This window comes from Diaporthe citri (assembly GCF_014595645.1).
Source record: "Diaporthe citri strain NFHF-8-4 chromosome Unknown scaffold_16, whole genome shotgun sequence".
Taxonomy (NCBI): domain Eukaryota; kingdom Fungi; phylum Ascomycota; class Sordariomycetes; order Diaporthales; family Diaporthaceae; genus Diaporthe; species Diaporthe citri.
The window spans coordinates 221,544-238,018 of NW_025064861.1; the positions used below are offsets into that span (position 1 = coordinate 221,544).

Consider the following 16,475-nt stretch of genomic DNA (forward strand, 5'->3'; position numbering starts at 1 on the left):
CTATGCATGACCCAGGTGCCAAGTTCGTAAACCAACTCAGATAGGTTTGCGGTGGTTATGTGCGGAGGTCTGAACCCTCAAGAGACATGACCGCGCTTCCTCGTTCAATTCCTCTCAGCATCCCAGGTCATTGCCGAATCTCCACAGCGTCCTCGTACCCATCTCTCATGCAGCCGATACTTCGCGCACAGTCTTGACAAAAGCCTCCGGGTCATGGGCAAAGCGGCCAAGGAACAGGCCATCCGCCGAGTCTTTGAGCTTCTCGAACAGACCTGGGCCGGCAGAGCCGCCGTAGATGATCCGGACGGCGCCCTCCCGCTCTTTGACGCATGGCAGCTCCCGCAAGGCACTCACGACACCGACCACGTGCTCGGCTGCGGCCGGCTCTGCGGCGCCGATGGCCCACACCGGCTCGTAAGCCAAGATGACCTCGGCCGCGGCCGGCACAGCAGCCATGACGCTTTCCACCTGCGTTGCACACTGCCCCACCGCCATGCTCACCACGCCCTTTGTGCGCTCGCCGAGGCACACCAGCGGTGTGAGCCCGTTCCTGGCAGCCGCCGCCGCCTTCTTTGCCGTGTCTGCATCCGTCTCGTGGAACAGTCGCCTTCGCTCCGCGTGACCAACTTCAACGATGCGGCAGCCCACTTCCGCAAGGACAGACGGGGACACCTCGCCCGTGTACGATCCAGCGTCTTCCCAGAATGCATCCTGTGCACCCACCAGGACTGGCAAACCCCTCAGCTGCACCTGAGAGACGACCGATGTCAGGGTGATGGCATCCGGGATGATGAAGATGTCGACCGCGTCGAGACCAGGAGCCGCTGCAAGCCTCATCATAACATCATCAACGTACTGCGTCGTCCGTTGTGCTGAAAAGTACATCCTGTGGTTACCATCAGTGGAGTTCTCAATGCGAACATAAACGAAATGCTTCATACTTGGTTGATACGCCTACCAGACGGCGACGTTTCTGTGCCGGAGTAGCCATGGCTGAGATGCGCGGGGCTGACTGCTGAAGAGAGCCTCAAGGCACTGTTATGAGAACCGAGAGCTACTCCGTTCTTCGTGTGATCTGCCCAGTGCCCGGTGGCAGAAACTCAAATGCAGATGGATCTGGGTAACAAGACGGAGCAGGCACGGCCAGGACCAATCCCAGGAAAGAGGAGAGAATGGTGTCCGGGGCGGGACACCTTCTCCCCTCAGACCCCATCGGGGGCGTGACACAGAGGCTTTTATGGCGGGTGCGAAAAAAGCAACGTGAGAACAGACCATCTCGTCTTGCCTACTGTGGAGGCTCGCTGCCACTGACGACAGAGCTGGCGATGACACACTCAATGGTCTCTGACTGAGACGATGTTGTCCGCATTTCGCCACGAGTGCGGATTTATCAATCTCCTAGTATATCACATGCAAGGCAACCAAGTCTCATTATATGTTTTATTCGTCGGTGTATATGAAAGGCAGGTCTCGTCAACAAAGCGCATGCTGAGAATCACTCGGCGCCCCTCTCAAGGTCGCGAATAGCCTCGACCTTGCTGGCGCTGGCACTCTTCTCGTCAAACACGTACCCAAGCCACTCCTTGGCGAGCCTGCGTGCCAGCTCCAACCCGATCACTCGCTCACCCATGCAGAGCACCTGGGCATTATTGCTCAGCACCGCCCGCTCGACAGAGAAGGAGTCATGCGCCGTGACCGCCCTGACACCCTTCACCTTGTTGGCGGTGATGGCAACCCCGAGCCCTGTCCCGCAAATCAAGAGAGCGCGGTCCACCTTCCCGTCGGCGACTAGACGGGCTGCTGCCGCCGCGCGGTGAGGGTAGGCAGTCTTGTCATCTGTGGCGAACGACCCGACGTCTTCAATGTGTTCGACTCGCGGGTCCTTGGAAAGGTCGGCTTTTATGGTGTCCTTGTATGTCACGCCAGCTTCCTACCATCCCAACCATCAGCAACGGCCCTGAGCAGACAATCGGAAGGAATTGGGGGCTGACTTACGTCACAGCCTACCGCTACCCTCCACCTTGGTGTTGCTCCGTTTGCGGTCATACTGAGGTATACTTCCGGGGGGTGAAGCTGGCCGATCGGTGTCCTGGAGCGTTGCAAAGTCACTATTGGGTTCGGACTTGATGTACGTGTGCGTCTCAGACAACCAAAGTTGGACGGGTCAGATAAACAATTTCTAGGACCGCGTTGGTGGTAGTCGGGCACAAAATGAGGGGTGCGAGGTTGGCCCGCGGGAGTTTAGCCGTGTCATCACCGTCCTGTCAAACTATTCCCAAAAGTCGACGACCGGGCGGTCCTACATAATTGGAGGTGGGCGACTGCCATGTCCATTGTACAAGTACATGAGCTCCTGGAAGGCCGAAGGGCTTCACCACCCAAGCCTCTGGGGCTCCCCATTGAGGGGTTGCTTGCCAACCTCGGAGGGAATTCAGCATCAGATCTCCCAAGCCCCCGAGGAGCGAGACGATGCTAGCGCGGGTTGCCTGTTGCGGTAAACCGGCCAGCTCCAACCTCTCGACTCGCAGCGACCAGGGGCTCGGGATCCCCACCAAGCCAGCTGCGAACGCCTGCCGTCAACCCCGCTGTCTCCATTGTGCTTTTACACTTACCCGTCGGCAAAAAAAAAAAAACTAAATCGGCGGGATGGGTCTGGGGGTGGGTCTGGGGTTGGACCTGGGGCAACGTTGGTCGCGTGGAGATCGTGGAGAGTCAGGAGAAGTCTGGACCCAGAGCCACATCCGTGTTCCACCCTCGAGCCCCCAGCAGACAGAGAGCAGCCAGGGATCATGCCCTGCGTGTCATAGCACACGTCTCGTCAGAATTCAACCACTCAAAGGAGATCGGTCCGGCCAGATCCTACGTCAACTCAATTTTAAAGAGGCTTGTGCAGGTGAGAAGTGAGGTAGGTGGACGTTGGCGCTTCAACCTCCTTTGGGGGGCTGGATGAAACACTAAGACGGGCGATTAATGGTGTTAGCCAACACTGAGGGGTTCCGACTTGGACGAATATGGGCTAAAGACAGCGGAGGTCCACGACGCGGACTTTGCGGCATTCCAAACTCAGAAGTACCGATACATTCCTCTTCCTCGCCTCTTGTCTTCGTGCTGGGTTTGCTTAGACACGCCCAGGCGACCAGGATACTCCAGGCGCATATGAGCAGTACGCAGACAGTGTAGCTCGGGTAAAGGGTGGTGTCCCCTTCGCTTCACTCGGCAATGTCGCGATCATACTCCACATATAGAGAGCCGTAACCTCAACAAAGCCATCCTGAATAGGCTCGTCCAAACGACAAATTGGTGTCAGGCAAGATGTCTAAAGCTCACCTCTTTCACTCCCCAGATGGTCTTGTGGTCAAGTGCCTGAAGGGCCTCATCTCGTACAATCCATCCCTCTCGCTCGACGAAGCCAACCGTGTGGTCTTTGACACAAGACACGATCAGAACAAGGTCAGCATCGTTTCGGGAGGAGGTTCAGGTCACGAGCCGGGTGAGTGGCCCTAAGTGTAGTGATGCGTTTTGAGGGCTTGCCGTTGACAACCCCATCAGCGTGGAGTGGCTACGTGGGCGAGAATCTGCTCGCGGCCTCCGTGGGAGGGGACATCTTCGCCAGCCCCTCGACGAGGCAGATCTTGGCTGCCATCGATGCGGTACCAAGCAGCGAGGGCACCATCCTCGTGGTCACTAACTACACCGGCGATTGCCTGCATTTTGGCCTCGCAAATGAGAAGGCCGTTGCGAGGGGTCACCGCTGCCGGATGATTGTCTGTGGCGACGACGTCTCTGTTGGAAAGACCAATGGGTCCCTGGTGGGACGTAGGGGGCTTGCCGGGCAGATCGGGGTCCTCAAGGTCATGGGTGGCGCCGCCGGGCAGGGCGCGCCGCTGGATGACGTCTACGACCTCGGCATGGCATTTTCCCAGCAGATCGTCTCAATTGCTGCCACGCTGGACCACTGCCACGTGCCTGGGCGGACCGAGCATGCCGTGCTCGGAGATGACGAGGTTGAGATCGGCACGGGGCCGCACAACGAACCGGGATACAAGAGGCTCTCCCCGGCGCCTTCGGCCGAGGAGCTGGTCAAGATGATACTGACTCACTGCTTGGACGAGAAGGACCCTGACCGTGGTTATGTGAAGTTCAAGTCTGGTGATGAGACCATATTACTGATCAGCAACTTTGGCGGCATATCGCCATTGGAGATCGGCGCATTGACGGACGAGATTCTCGAGCAGCTGGCCGCCGATTGGGATATAGAGCCAGTGCGTGTCTATGTCGGACCTCTTGAAACGTACGCCCGCCTCCCGCATGCAAAGCGAAGCTCCTCTGAATCCTGAGAGAAACTAGGAGAACTAGAAAAGGCTCATCTGACTGACTAGTTCGACAGGTCTCTCAACGCACAGGCCTTTTCGGTGTCCTTGATCAATGTGACAGCTGCGGCAGAGAACTGTGCCTATTCAGTTGAGGAGATCAAGGCTTTCGCAGACGTCAAGACAACAACCTCTTGGGAGTCTATGGCTGGGTCGCAGGACTCAAGGCGGACTCGCCGACAGCAGCTCGTCAGCCCCCCGGAAGAGCCCAAGAGGGCAGCTGTTGATCCCAGCAGGGACCTCAGGCTGGACCCCGCTGCCTTGGATAAGATGTTGCGAGGCGCATGCGACGCACTCATACAAGCGGAGCCCGATCTGACAAAATGTGAGTCTTAGCTGGCCCCACTGACCTGCTATCTGGTGTGCTGGGCAGTCCACGAACGGAACGCTGATGTGTCTTGGGGCTTCAGGGGACACGTTGATGGGTGACGGAGACTGCGGTGAAACACTCAAGACCGGCGCAACCAGCTTGCTCGCAGCGCTGGATGAGAAGAGCATCGCAGCTACCGGGTCGGTGGTGACGGTGCTCCGGGAGCTGGAGGAAATTGTCGAGGGCAAAATGGGCGGCACGCTCGGGGGGATCCTGGGCATCTTCTTCGTCTCACTGCGCAACGCCGTCGAGCAGAGCGTCCAAGACGGCCTGGCACAAGGCGCGCCCCAGGTCTGGGGCCGCTCTCTCGCCACTGCGCTCGACCACCTAACAAAGTACACGCCAGCCAAGGTGGGCGACCGCACGGTGATGGACACCCTCCTTCCTTTCGCCGCGGCGATACAGAAGGCTGGCAGCTTCGACGAGGGCGTCAAGGCGGCAGTCAGGGGCGCGGAGGCCACCAAGTACATGACCCCAAGGCTCGGAAGGGCCACCTACGTTGCGGCCGGGCGTGAGCGAGAGGGTGATGGCGTGCTGCCCCCTGACCCAGGGGCATGGGGCGCCATGGTCGCTATACAGGGTCTAAGGAATGGGCTGTCGTCGAGGAAGGACAGTGCGGTTGCTGTGTGAGGCTGGCGTGGTTTTCGGTTGTACGATGTGCGTCATGAGGTACACAGCTTTGTCTAGTCTTTAATGCTATCTGCAATTGCTTGCTCAGTAATGCTACGAGTTAACCCACACGAGTGGGGTTTTGGGGGGGGGCATCCTCCCTTACTCCCCTGCCGTTGATGCTACCGGGCTAGACTATGCTTTGGTGAAGATGTCATGTCCCCGCAGGGCGCACGACCCTGTGGTGCTGCTCACACGGATGGTGGGCCTCATGCCTTGCCAGCGCTGCCCAGCTGCTGCATGTATGTCTCGATGGCCTCCTGCATGCGCTTCGTGCCGGCCTCGATGACGCTGGTCAGGGGTTTCCCTCGCATCTCGTCCTGCACGGCAGCATAGTGCTTGTTCATGCCCTTGTTGATGTTGACCTTTGTGACTCCTCCAGCGATGCACTTGCTGAAGATTTCCTGGGTGAAGGGGTCGGCACCGTGGAGGACAAGCTGCACGCGGTCGCCGACCTTGTCGTAGATGCTCTGCAGGCGGTCATACTCGAGCTGGATGCCTCTGGGGCCGTAGTTGCCATGCACGTTCCCGAAGGCTGGTGCCAGCATCTCGATGCCCGTGGCCACAAACTCCTCGGCCTGCTCCGGGGTGGTCAGCACCCCGCCGAGGTCTGCCGTCTCAGCGACACCATCCTCGCCGCCCTCGATCCTCCCGGGCTCTGCCTCGGCTGCGATGCCCCTCTCGTGGCAGTAGCCAACCAGTTCCTTGGTGAGGCGGAGGTTCTCCTCCTTGTCATAGTGGCTCATGTCGCACATGATGGAGTCAAAGCCGTCCTCGATGTCGGCTGCGCGCCTCACACTGCGGTGCGGGGGACCATCAGCCGGGGGGCTTTCCACGAGGCCTAGGACGAGCAGCTGGCGGGAGGGCATGGTATGAGGCATGAGGTATGAGCGAGAGAGAGGCTTACAGCTCGGGCGTCTGGCAGTGGTCCAGATGCAGCGACACGGGCACCTTGGCACTGTGGCAGGCGTCTGCTGCGGCTTTCACCAGCGAGGTGCCGGCATACTCGATTGCCCAGGGGAAAAGGAGCACCATTGCGGGTGAGTTTGCTGCCTCGGCGGCACGGACGGTGGCGATGATGGACTCGATGTTATAACAGCACATTCCGGGCACGGCATAGTTGCCCTGCCTGGCGGCCCTCAGTATGGCCATGGACCTGTTTTCGGACAGTGGGGGACGAGCCATTCTGGCGGTGGTGTGTGGGCCAATGGAAAGTGTCAAGCACGACGTAGAGGATCTTGGGCGTGGTCAGGGTGAAGGTTGGAGGTTGAGGGTGAGACGATGCAGAGAGAGACACACACACAACCACCTGAGTGTGTGAGTGTGTGTTGCCATGTCGCCCCGTGTCTGTCGGCTTGCCTGATTTGGTCGTCTCTGGCGGCAGACGGCCGGCCCTGGCCTGAAGCCTACTGTAGGTCGAATGTCCCGCGTTACGCCCAGCGGGAGGGGGTTGTGGGGCACCGGACACATCAAGGACGAGGGGAAACTTGGCTTTAGCCCGCTCGCCGGCTCCTGGGCGGCTCGTGCCTGCGTGGCAAGCCGGCACTCGCATCTCCAGCCCACACGTGAGGTCGCCAATCCATCACCACAGCGGGGGTCGCCCTGCCGACCAGTCGACCGAGTTCGGGGGAGGAGAGAGAGAAGCCCGTCTCTTGCTGGCTCCCTCGGATCCAGACCTCCTCGGTCGAAACGGCTCCGAGGGCCTGGCCTGCCTCATCATCATCATCATCATCATCATCGAGCAGATCAGCCTGGCTACCTTGACTGACTTAGTCTAACTAACCATCCATCTGACTAACCGTCGGTTCTGTCGTGTCGTGGCTCCGGGTCTGGGTTCAACTAGGTACTTCCTCCGCGAATGACTGCCGACTTCACCGGCGCACACTCAGCCCAACGAATCTGAGGCCCCTCCGTCGCAGTTTTCACGGCACATCATCATGGCATCCTCCAAGCCCGCAGTGTCCTTTATTGGCCTCGGGGCCATGGGCTTCGGCCTGGCCACAAACCTCGTCAACAAGGGCTTCCCCGTCACCGGCTTTGACGTCTGGGGCCCGACCCTCGAGCGCTTCCGTCAGGCCGGCGGCAGCTCGGCAGCAACCCCCGCCGAGGCTGTCGCCGGCAAGGCCCTCTGTGTTGTCATGGTCGCCACCGCCCAGCAGGCCCAGAGTGTGCTCCTGGAAGGAGACGCCCCTGCCGTGCCCGCCCTGCCCCGCGGCGCCACCCTCTTCATATGCTCCACCGTCCCTGCTGCATACGTCCAGGGCCTCGCGAAGCAGCTGGCCGGCATGGGCCGAGGCGACATCTCTCTTATCGATTGCCCCGTCTCCGGAGGCACCATACGGGCGGCAGATGGCACGCTGTCCATCATGGCCGGCGCGGCCGACACGGCCATCAGCAAGGGGAGGGAGCTCCTGCAGGCCATGTCGGACCCCAAGAAGCTGTACGTCGTCGCAGGCCCAGACGTCGGCGCCGGAAGCAACCTGAAGATGTGCCACCAGGTCCTGGCCGCCGTCCAGATCCTGTCGGCGAGCGAGGCCCTGGGCTTTGCGAGCCATCTCGGGCTGGACCTGAAGAAGGCATCCGATGGGATTGTCAAGTCGGATGGGGCGAGTTGGATGTTTGAGAACAGGCTCCCACGGCTGCTGGCCCCGGACTTTAAGCCCATCGCAAGCGCAGTCACCATCATCTTGAAGGACGCCGGCATTATCACGTCTGAGGCCAGGCGGTATGCATTTCCCACGCCTATGACGAGCGTCGCCGAGCAGGTCTACTTCACGGGCTTGGGCAGGGGGTGGGGCGCCGACGACGACGCCAGCATGTTGAGGCTGTACAGCGAAGGGGTGGCCAAGGTCGGGCCGGTCAAGGGCCAGTCTCGCAGCGAGGACGACAAGTTGAGGCTGGTGGTGGACCTTCTCAGGGGGATCCATCTGTGCTCGACGGCAGAGACTATCGCGTTTGCCAGCCACGTCGGCCTAGATCTAGACCAGGTCTTCGATCTGTGCACCAACGCGGCGGGAGGCAGCGCCATGCTGAATCTCTACGGGCCCGAGATGATCAAGGCCTTCCGAGGCGGCCGGGACCAGGTGGCCCGGGGTTGGGCTGCAGAACAAGGAGACGGCAGGCGGCTTGGAGCCATCCTCGAGGGACTGCAGGCGGCGGTAAACGAGGCCCAATTGCTGAAGATGCCGCTCTTCCTGGGCAACCAAGCGCTCAGCCTGGTACGTCTTGCTCTGCAGGGCGCATCCGACGGCCAGGACGGGCTGGCAGCGGCAGCGGTGGCGAGGGCGTGGGTCAAGTAATGGCCAGGTAATAAGTCAAGACGGTGGGTGTCGTTGGTTACAGGACACCGGCTTAGTGAGTCCCGAGGTTTAATCAACCTTGTGCCCGGGTCCCAGGTGTACAGTGGAGCGTGTCTTCTCTGCACTTGTCGCAGCGCTTCCAAACAGTACCCGCGGTGGTTTACAATTAGATAGGAACTCATCATCATTCACATAGGACAACTCCCTGTGCGATAACCTCTGGGATGGAGGGTAGGAGTAAGCAATAGTTCTTCTTTTCTCGCGAGATGCTAACTACGACCCGGGGAAAAAAAAGAGAAATGCAATGCAGCCTGGGAAAAAATAACAAAAAAAGGAAAGGGGAGCTACCATGTAAAGCCTGCACGACGGTATCATCAAAGCTCATCAATCGTCGCCCCACGACCCTTGCCAAAACAAAAATTACATGCCGTCAGGATGTTGTGTAGTCAGAGACATTTTCACCCATCCCCATCCAGTCGGAACACCCTTGTCGAGCCGTCACCCGAAGCACAGTCCCTGGCATCAAGCCGCCTTCTCCCACACATCGCTTTTGAGGCAGAGCTCAATGGTGCCGTAGTCTCTTTCAAAAAAAAGTACAAGGTCATGGTTGGTGCTTTAGAGCTCCTCCTTAACCTTGTCTTTGGCCTCGCCGGCCTGTTGCTTCGCAACATCGGCACCGATGTTGAGTTGGCCTGCGAACCACTGCCAGGCCCCCTGGAGTGTCTCGCTGAGCTTGGCAAAGGCTGTGCCAGATGGACTGCTTGTGCCGTAGCGGAAGTAGGTCGAGTGCTTGCGGGCGAGAGCTCGCAACTCGTTAATGTTCGATCCCTGAGGAGCAGGCTGTGCAATACAGTTAGTAATCGGCCAACATAGCCTCGGTCAAACGCGATTCACGCGGAGGGGTAACTGACAATTCCATAGCTGTCGAGGTAGTTCTTCAAATCGCTCTCACTCCAGGTATCGAATGCGCTCTTCCTGACCGAGTCCGTAGCCTGGGTGAGGTAGCTCGTGACGGATGCGTACGTGGCACCGCCAGCAGACGAGGCAGAGGTGTAGGCAGACTGTGCGGCACTGACAAGTTCATCGCGAGTAGCGCCAGACTTGTCAGCTGTCTTCTTGGCAGCAGCGTCTCCGTTAGCCTTCAGGTAATCCTTTAGGTTCTCAACCGAGAAGTCGTCAAAAGTCCAGGCATCCCAGCCAGTGGATGCCTTGTGGTAGTTCTTGCGGACCAAGGCGCGAAGCTCATCGGTCTTGGAGGCATGTGGAACGGGGACGCCACGGGCGTCAAGGTAGCCTTTGAGACGAGTGTCTGACCAGGAGTCAATTGCGCTGTTGAAAGCGTCTTGGGCGGCCAGTGATGCGTCGTTGGTGGCCTTTGCGTACTGGTTTCCAGCCTGCGAGGTCGCGGCTCCGAACGCCGAAGCAGCAGTACCGGACACGTTGTCGCCAAGGATGTCGGCACGGTTCTTGCGGACCAGAGCGCGGAGCTCGTTCAGTTTCGTTCCTTGAGGGACTGTGATTCGGGTCAGAAGTGCTTGCATGGAAACGACAACCAACGGTATACGCACCGGGAATTCCATTCTTGTCCGCGAACTCCTTCAGCTGAGACTCGCTCCAGGAATCGATGAGCTTGTCAGTGAGCGTTGCATACGCAGCCTGGGCGCTGGATGTGGCACTCGCAAGCTGCTCTTGCGACTTGAGGTAGGCCAAACGCGAGTTGCGGCGGACCGAGGCGATGAGTTTGTCACGCTGCACGGGGCTATCAGCGGTGTACCCAAGACGTCAATCGGGTAGGTGTGTCACTCACAGTGCTGGGCTGGGGGGCTGGAAACCCATGAGTGTCAAGCCACTCTTTCAGATCGGATTCTGCAAAAGTCAGGTTCCCTGCACAAGCTGTCGCTCCTTATGCAGTAAAGGAGCAGGGAAGGGGGTCGGCACTCACCAGTCCAAGTCTCGTAGAGCCAGTCGCCAGGATACGACGCAGCCTCGCCGACCTTCTGAGCAACCGTGTCATAGTTGCTGCGGGCCTTCGACAGGATGGTGTCCCTCTGGCGGGGTTGCGGTACTGTATGTATCCTGTCAGATGACGGTACAGCCCTGCGAGGGGGCAGGAAAACCGCAGCGGACTCACCAGGAATGGCATGATGATCACAAAAGGCCTTGAGCTGGCTCTCTGTCCAGGTGTCCAGGATCCAATCCTTGACGCTGAAGTAGGCGTTCTGAGCCTTATCTTCGGTCTCGTACCAAGAAGCTGCAACCTGTGCGACCAGTGTGTCCTTGCTTGACTTGGCAGAGTCCTGGACATCGACACCCTTCTGCTGAAGGTAGCCTGCCAGCTTGTCGTTGTCCCAGTTCTTGTAGGGACTGACGGCGTAGGCGTCCCAGTTGGACTGGATGAGCTTCTCCAGGTCCTTGCGGTCGGCCGGGGTGGGGTAGGGGATGTCATGGTCGGAGAGCCAACGCTCGAGCTCGGTCTCATGCCACTTGTTGTAGGCTGTAGGCGGGACACACAGAGTAAGCGTCAGCGGCCCGTTTCACTCAGTGTGGGAAATGGGAGGAGCATGACAGGGAAAAGGGTGGTTACTGTATTTACCGGCCTTGGAGAACCAGCTGTTGCTGCTGGCAACAGCAGCGTCGGCCACGAGGGCGACGGAGATGAGAGCTTTGATGAGCCTCATGGCGTGGCTGGATTCTGAGTCGCTCCGGGGTTTACTCGGTGGGTGATGGTTGTTTGTTGACCAGTGATGGGCAGTCCTCGAAAGTCAAGGTGGCACAGAACGGCTTGACAGAATGAGACGGTGAAGGCAAGTCAAGGAGGAAGTGGATTGGGATGTAAGAGGGTAAGGAGAAGTTGGCGAGGGTGGAGGGCAAGTGAATAATAGGGTGGCCTACTCGGTACGCGTAGGTAGGGAGGTCTTGTCAGTTTCGTCAGTCAATGTGCCTGGCAAATAGCGGCGGCCGGGGGAGCGAGGTGATGCGATGGCAACGCATGTACGTCACTTCTTTGTGATGTGGCTTGGGGCAGGCGACGCATGTGCAGCAGTGTCAAGTTGGACCGGCAGCAGGCTGGGGAGGGGGGTCAGTGGATCAACAAACGCCTATGCACAAGTACCCAGGTTGGACTACTGTACGTACAGAAACAGCTTTGCTTGTGCTCGCTCGTGGCAACAGACAGAACTGCTGGCAGAATGGTACGTGCATATGAACATGGAATACCTGAACAGGTACCTCTCATGCCCAACACCAGGTGCTTAGTAGTACGTAGCCCACCTAGGTAAGTACCTGCCTAGGTACAGTGGTCGAGACACACACGTACACAAGAACGGGGAGGCAGGCCAGACGATCGGTCGGCCCGCAACGCTAGATGGGTCAAAGACGTGCTGGCCTGCATGCACAGATACGTAGGCCAGCAATCAAGCAGTCAACATGATCTCGATGGGCCGATGATGGGTGAGCGACGGCGGCAGGGGCCTGAAGAGAGCATGCCCCATGCAGCCTGGCAGCGTTTCGACGGGAACGGGACAGGAAGCTTCGTTCGTTCTGTTTTCATGCTGGTGACGTCAGACAACGGTGGGAGGGAGAAAGGCACCAAGGGCCGTCATTGGATATCAACTTGTGCGTAACATACGTCTGTACCTACCTGAAGGGCTGTAGCTGTGAGCTACCTACATACCTGCCTAGGTAGGTGGGTAGGTAGCCAAGGTACCAATAGCATGTCCTGTGTGTGGCAACCCGTACACAACATGCAGCACAGCAGCAGCAACAGCAGCAAGAAGCAGCACAACGACAATAGGAGCAACAACAACAGAAGAAAACTCACCATTGTGATTACATCACCGTGTCCAGTTGGGGTGGATGGAAGATTGCAGTGAGAAGCTGTGGCGCGCCCGGGGGGAATGCTCCGGTGATGTCATGCAGGTGTCGTCTGGCATCAGAGCTCCAAGCTACCGGGAGCTTGGGCCAGCTTGTGATACAGTGCCTGTGCATTAGTCCAGGTTCAGAACGGTAGTCTGTTCGTCACTTGCGAGGGTGCCTCGGGCAAACGCACGTTTCTCAGCTCTACACTAGAGACATCAATTGACGATGCTGGGACTGGCTAACCTATATTTAAATAACCTCTTGCAGCCGCTGTTAAGCCCATGGTGACAGGGCTGAACCTCACCTGGAAGAACTTGAAGTGCTCAGGTGGGTATTTATGATTTAGTGTTACCGTGTAGGGCTGAAGGCCAAAGGCAGTGCTACTTGGTATAATACCGAGCTACCTACGACCTAGACCTAGGTAGGTATGTGCACCATAGTCAATGGATAGCCCTAACCCCCCACCATCAAGCCGTTCACATATTGCATCCCATGCCCGTCGTATGAGGAAGCGATGAAATCCTCATGGTGTTTGACCAAGTCTTAACAGCCAAGTTTCCGTGTACCTGACAAGAAATTGACAGCCCGTCAGCTCTTCAGCCGCATTGCACAGCCTTGTCACACTGGACCACTGATGCCTTACTACCTAGGTACCTAGGTATACATCCAGGTAGTCCTGATTGGACGTCTTCCGTTCCCCCGTGGCTCTGGCTCTGGTTCCCGTCGCGTTTGTGAACCCGTCTGGTCTGCTATGAGTACACCTCTTGTTGAAGGTATTGAGCACTGCCTACCTTATTGTTTCCTGGGGCCCTCGTAAATCGGACCTTGCTGCCTGGACGAGTCTCGTGGAAGAAGGAGGGGCCTGCAAATACGCCCGCCCGTTGGCCGTTTGACTCATTCGTCGATTGGCCTCAGCCGGCCTTGCCTCACTCACCTCAACTCAACTCAACTCAATCCAGCCTGCCCGGCTACAGCAATAAGTGGCACGCAGCCACGGCACTCAACCAGCCTTCCCAGTCACAATAGGTACTAGTCTAGTGTCAATATCAGTGAATGTCTCATCTGCACTCTTCCCGCCTTCCTCACAAAGTTTTTGCAACGCCGCCCAGCAGCCTCGCTTCTTGCCGCCCGAGCCTTTGCAGTCCTTGGCCTTCCAGACGCATAGCACATCAAAATCCATTCCTGCCTGTTGCGTCGTTCACTTCTTCATCTTCCGAGGCCCCGCAACTCCAGTCTCTTCGCCTTCGCCCTCACCTTCACTCAACATCTCACCGTACACTCCCACTCGCGGAGTTGGGGATACCACCGCGCTTTTCGATCCCGAGGCACTATTTAGCTTCCTCCACCATCATCAGGCAAGGCATGGAGCAACCGGTGCAGCACAAGGCTGCGGCTGTGGCTGCCCCCTACGCAGAGCAGACCCCAGAGGCCGTCGCTCGCTTGTGTCGCTCCCTCGAGGACGCCGCCAAGGACAAGAAGAAGTCTGGCTTCAGCGCCAAGAAGAACAAATTCAGCGTCGCCGGCTCCCGCGACGGCCTGACAGTCGACTCGTGGAAATTCCAGGAATACGACTACAAGAAGCGGGACCTGCCCACCTACGCCCGCGGTCTGTTCACCACAAGGACCCGCAACAACGTCCCCGAGATTGCCATCCGCGGTTACGACAAGTTCTTCAACGTCGGCGAGGTCCACGAGACCCGCTGGGATGTCATCGAAGCCCAGACCACCGGGCCCTATGAGCTCACCCTCAAGGAGAATGGCTGCATCATATTCATGAGCGGCCTGGAGGACGGTACCCTGCTTGTCTGCAGCAAACACTCCACAGGCGACCGCAGCGACGTCGATCTCAGCCATGCAGCAGCTGGCGAGCGGTGGGTTGAGCGTCAGCTGCAAGCCCTGGGCAGGACCAAGGAGGACCTCGCCCGTGAGCTGAGGACCCGGAACGTCACCGCCGTCGCCGAGCTGTGCGATGACGGTTTCGAGGAGCACATCCTCGCCTACGGCCCCGACAAGGCCGGCCTCTACCTGCACGGCATCAATGTCAATGTTCCCGAGTTTATGACGTACCCCGCCGCCGCGGTCCACCAGTTTGCTGACGGCTGGGGCTTCCGCAAGGTTGGCGTCCTCAGGATGGACACCATCATCGAGGTCAGGAAGTTCCTGGAGGAGTGCGCAGAAACCGGTGCGCACGAGGGGAGAGACGTTGAGGGCTTCGTCATCCGGTGCAGGCGCTCCTGGGACTCGTCCAAGGTGCAGCCTTTTGACTGGTTTTTCAAGTACAAGTTCGAGGAGCCCTACTTGTTGTACCGCCAGTGGAGGGAGTCCACCAAGGCACTGATCGCGGGCAAACCGCCTAGGTTCAAGAAGCATCGCGCCATCACCGAGGAGTATCTATTGTTCGCAAAGAAGAGGCTTGCCGCCGACCCGAACCTTGGAAAGCTCTACAACCAAAATCACGGCATCATCGCCCTTCGCAACGATTTCCTCGCCTTCAAGAACATCGATGGTGCTGACGCGGCCAAGTTCGAGGAGCTGTACGGAGACGGCGGGAAAACAGAGGTCGAGCGGGACGTCATACTCGTTCCCATCGCGACCATCGGCTGTGGCAAGACGACTATTGCTGTCGGTCTCTCCAAGCTCTTCGATTTCGGACACGTCCAAAATGACAACATCACCGGCGCCAAGCGGCCCCCACGCTTTACCAAGATGGTGCTCGAGCAGCTGGATACTCATCCCGCGGTCACTGCCGACCGCAACAATGCCCAGAGACACGAGAGGAAGCAGATACTCACAGACGTCAAGATGCAACACAGGGATGCCCGCCTCGTCGCCCTGAACTTTATACATGACAACATAGACAGGGTCCGAGAAATCACGCAGGGCCGCGTCTTTGCCCGCGGCGACAACCACCAGACCATCCAGGCTGCCACAGACCCAAACAAGGTCAAGGGGATCATGGATGGATTCCTGACCAGGTTTGAACCTTTGGACAGTGATCGGGCGCCGGACAATGGCTTTGACGCCGTCATCAATCTCGATCCCCTCGCATCAAGCCGGGAGAATCTGGAGACGGCGGTGACCGAGCTCCACCGTCTTTATCCCAAGTTGATACAGAATATCCCCGCGGCTGAGGAGATGGACCGTGTCATTCAGGAAGCCATGGATGAGTACCGTCCTGATCTACGACACACGATTCCCGATCGGAGGAAACCTGGCAAGGAGAACCAGAACGGTGCACAGGCCCAACCTCAGAAGAAGGCCAAGAAAAAGCCCCTAGAGTACATGTCGATTGACGTGCCAGCCAAGGAAATCACCTCCCTCCTCGAGAAGACCTTCAAGGATGCCGGCTCCGAAAAGTCCTGGTTCTACAACCTGCTGGGAGGCACCCGCCGCATCCAGCCCAAGTTTCACGTCACGCTCATGCACCGCGCCACTTCGCAAAATCACCCTGACCTCTGGGACCGGTACTCAAGGCTGCAGGCCGAGGCCGAGGCCAGCACAGGCGTCCCCGACAGCGCACTGGGCGAGGTCGAGGTCGTTCTGGAGCGGGTCGTCTACGACAGCCGGATCATGGCCATCGTGGTCAGGCTCAATGACCCTGAGGACAAGTGGCAATGTGTCAACAAGGTTGCGCACCTGACGGTCGGCACCCGGGACGGCAGCGTCAAGCCCAAGGAGAGCAATGACCTGCTGGCACGGTGGATATCCGAGGGAGCTAGAGAGCACTCGGAGATCGACGACATTGGGCTTGAGGGACGACCAAGCGTCAAGGGTACAGTGAGAGCAGTCATGGCTAGATAGAGAGAAAAAGGTGCAGGCGGCCGGTGGGGGCAGGGGATACAGAGGATGGGAACCCCAGGCGATGAACCATTGTCGCTAGCTGGCCAACAGGCACATTGAGTCTAACTG

At 58.5% G+C, this 16,475-nt stretch overlaps 7 protein-coding genes across 7 annotated transcripts; 3 read left to right on the forward strand and 4 right to left on the reverse strand.

Moving 5' to 3' along the window:
- Nucleotides 1-165: 165 nt before the first annotated feature.
- Nucleotides 166-991, reverse strand: INS49_005279 (uncharacterized protein; the record flags this gene model as incomplete). The annotated part of the gene is made up of 2 exons (XM_043166060.1): nucleotides 166-886; nucleotides 942-991. 2 exons carry the CDS (start codon nucleotides 989-991, stop codon nucleotides 166-168), a joined length of 771 nt encoding a protein of 256 aa, XP_043017319.1.
- A 504-nt stretch (nucleotides 992-1,495) lies between these two features.
- Nucleotides 1,496-2,046, reverse strand: INS49_005280 (uncharacterized protein; the record flags this gene model as incomplete). Its single annotated transcript, XM_043166061.1, has 2 exons — nucleotides 1,496-1,930; nucleotides 1,996-2,046. 2 exons carry the CDS (start codon nucleotides 2,044-2,046, stop codon nucleotides 1,496-1,498), a joined length of 486 nt encoding a protein of 161 aa, XP_043017320.1.
- A 1,266-nt stretch (nucleotides 2,047-3,312) lies between these two features.
- On the forward strand, nucleotides 3,313-5,370 carry INS49_005281 (uncharacterized protein; the record flags this gene model as incomplete). The annotated part of the gene is made up of 4 exons (XM_043166062.1): nucleotides 3,313-3,490; nucleotides 3,550-4,291; nucleotides 4,388-4,695; nucleotides 4,781-5,370. The coding sequence occupies 4 exons, from the start codon at nucleotides 3,313-3,315 to the stop codon at nucleotides 5,368-5,370; spliced, it is 1,818 nt and encodes a 605-aa protein (XP_043017321.1).
- Nucleotides 5,371-5,618: 248 nt separating this feature from the next.
- On the reverse strand, nucleotides 5,619-6,594 carry INS49_005282 (uncharacterized protein; the record flags this gene model as incomplete). The annotated part of the gene is made up of 2 exons (XM_043166063.1): nucleotides 5,619-6,207; nucleotides 6,317-6,594. 2 exons carry the CDS (start codon nucleotides 6,592-6,594, stop codon nucleotides 5,619-5,621), a joined length of 867 nt encoding a protein of 288 aa, XP_043017322.1.
- A 752-nt stretch (nucleotides 6,595-7,346) lies between these two features.
- INS49_005283 (uncharacterized protein) lies at nucleotides 7,347-8,708 on the forward strand (the record flags this gene model as incomplete). The annotated part of the gene is made up of 1 exon (XM_043166064.1): nucleotides 7,347-8,708. One exon carries the CDS (start codon nucleotides 7,347-7,349, stop codon nucleotides 8,706-8,708), a length of 1,362 nt encoding a protein of 453 aa, XP_043017323.1.
- Nucleotides 8,709-9,323: 615 nt separating this feature from the next.
- INS49_005284 (uncharacterized protein) lies at nucleotides 9,324-11,386 on the reverse strand (the record flags this gene model as incomplete). Its single annotated transcript, XM_043166065.1, has 7 exons — nucleotides 9,324-9,548; nucleotides 9,620-10,221; nucleotides 10,277-10,457; nucleotides 10,516-10,574; nucleotides 10,651-10,773; nucleotides 10,840-11,202; nucleotides 11,293-11,386. 7 exons carry the CDS (start codon nucleotides 11,384-11,386, stop codon nucleotides 9,324-9,326), a joined length of 1,647 nt encoding a protein of 548 aa, XP_043017324.1.
- Nucleotides 11,387-13,928: 2,542 nt separating this feature from the next.
- On the forward strand, nucleotides 13,929-16,367 carry INS49_005285 (uncharacterized protein; the record flags this gene model as incomplete). Its single annotated transcript, XM_043166066.1, has 1 exon — nucleotides 13,929-16,367. The coding sequence occupies one exon, from the start codon at nucleotides 13,929-13,931 to the stop codon at nucleotides 16,365-16,367; it is 2,439 nt and encodes an 812-aa protein (XP_043017325.1).
- Between the last annotated feature and the right edge of the window lie 108 nt (nucleotides 16,368-16,475).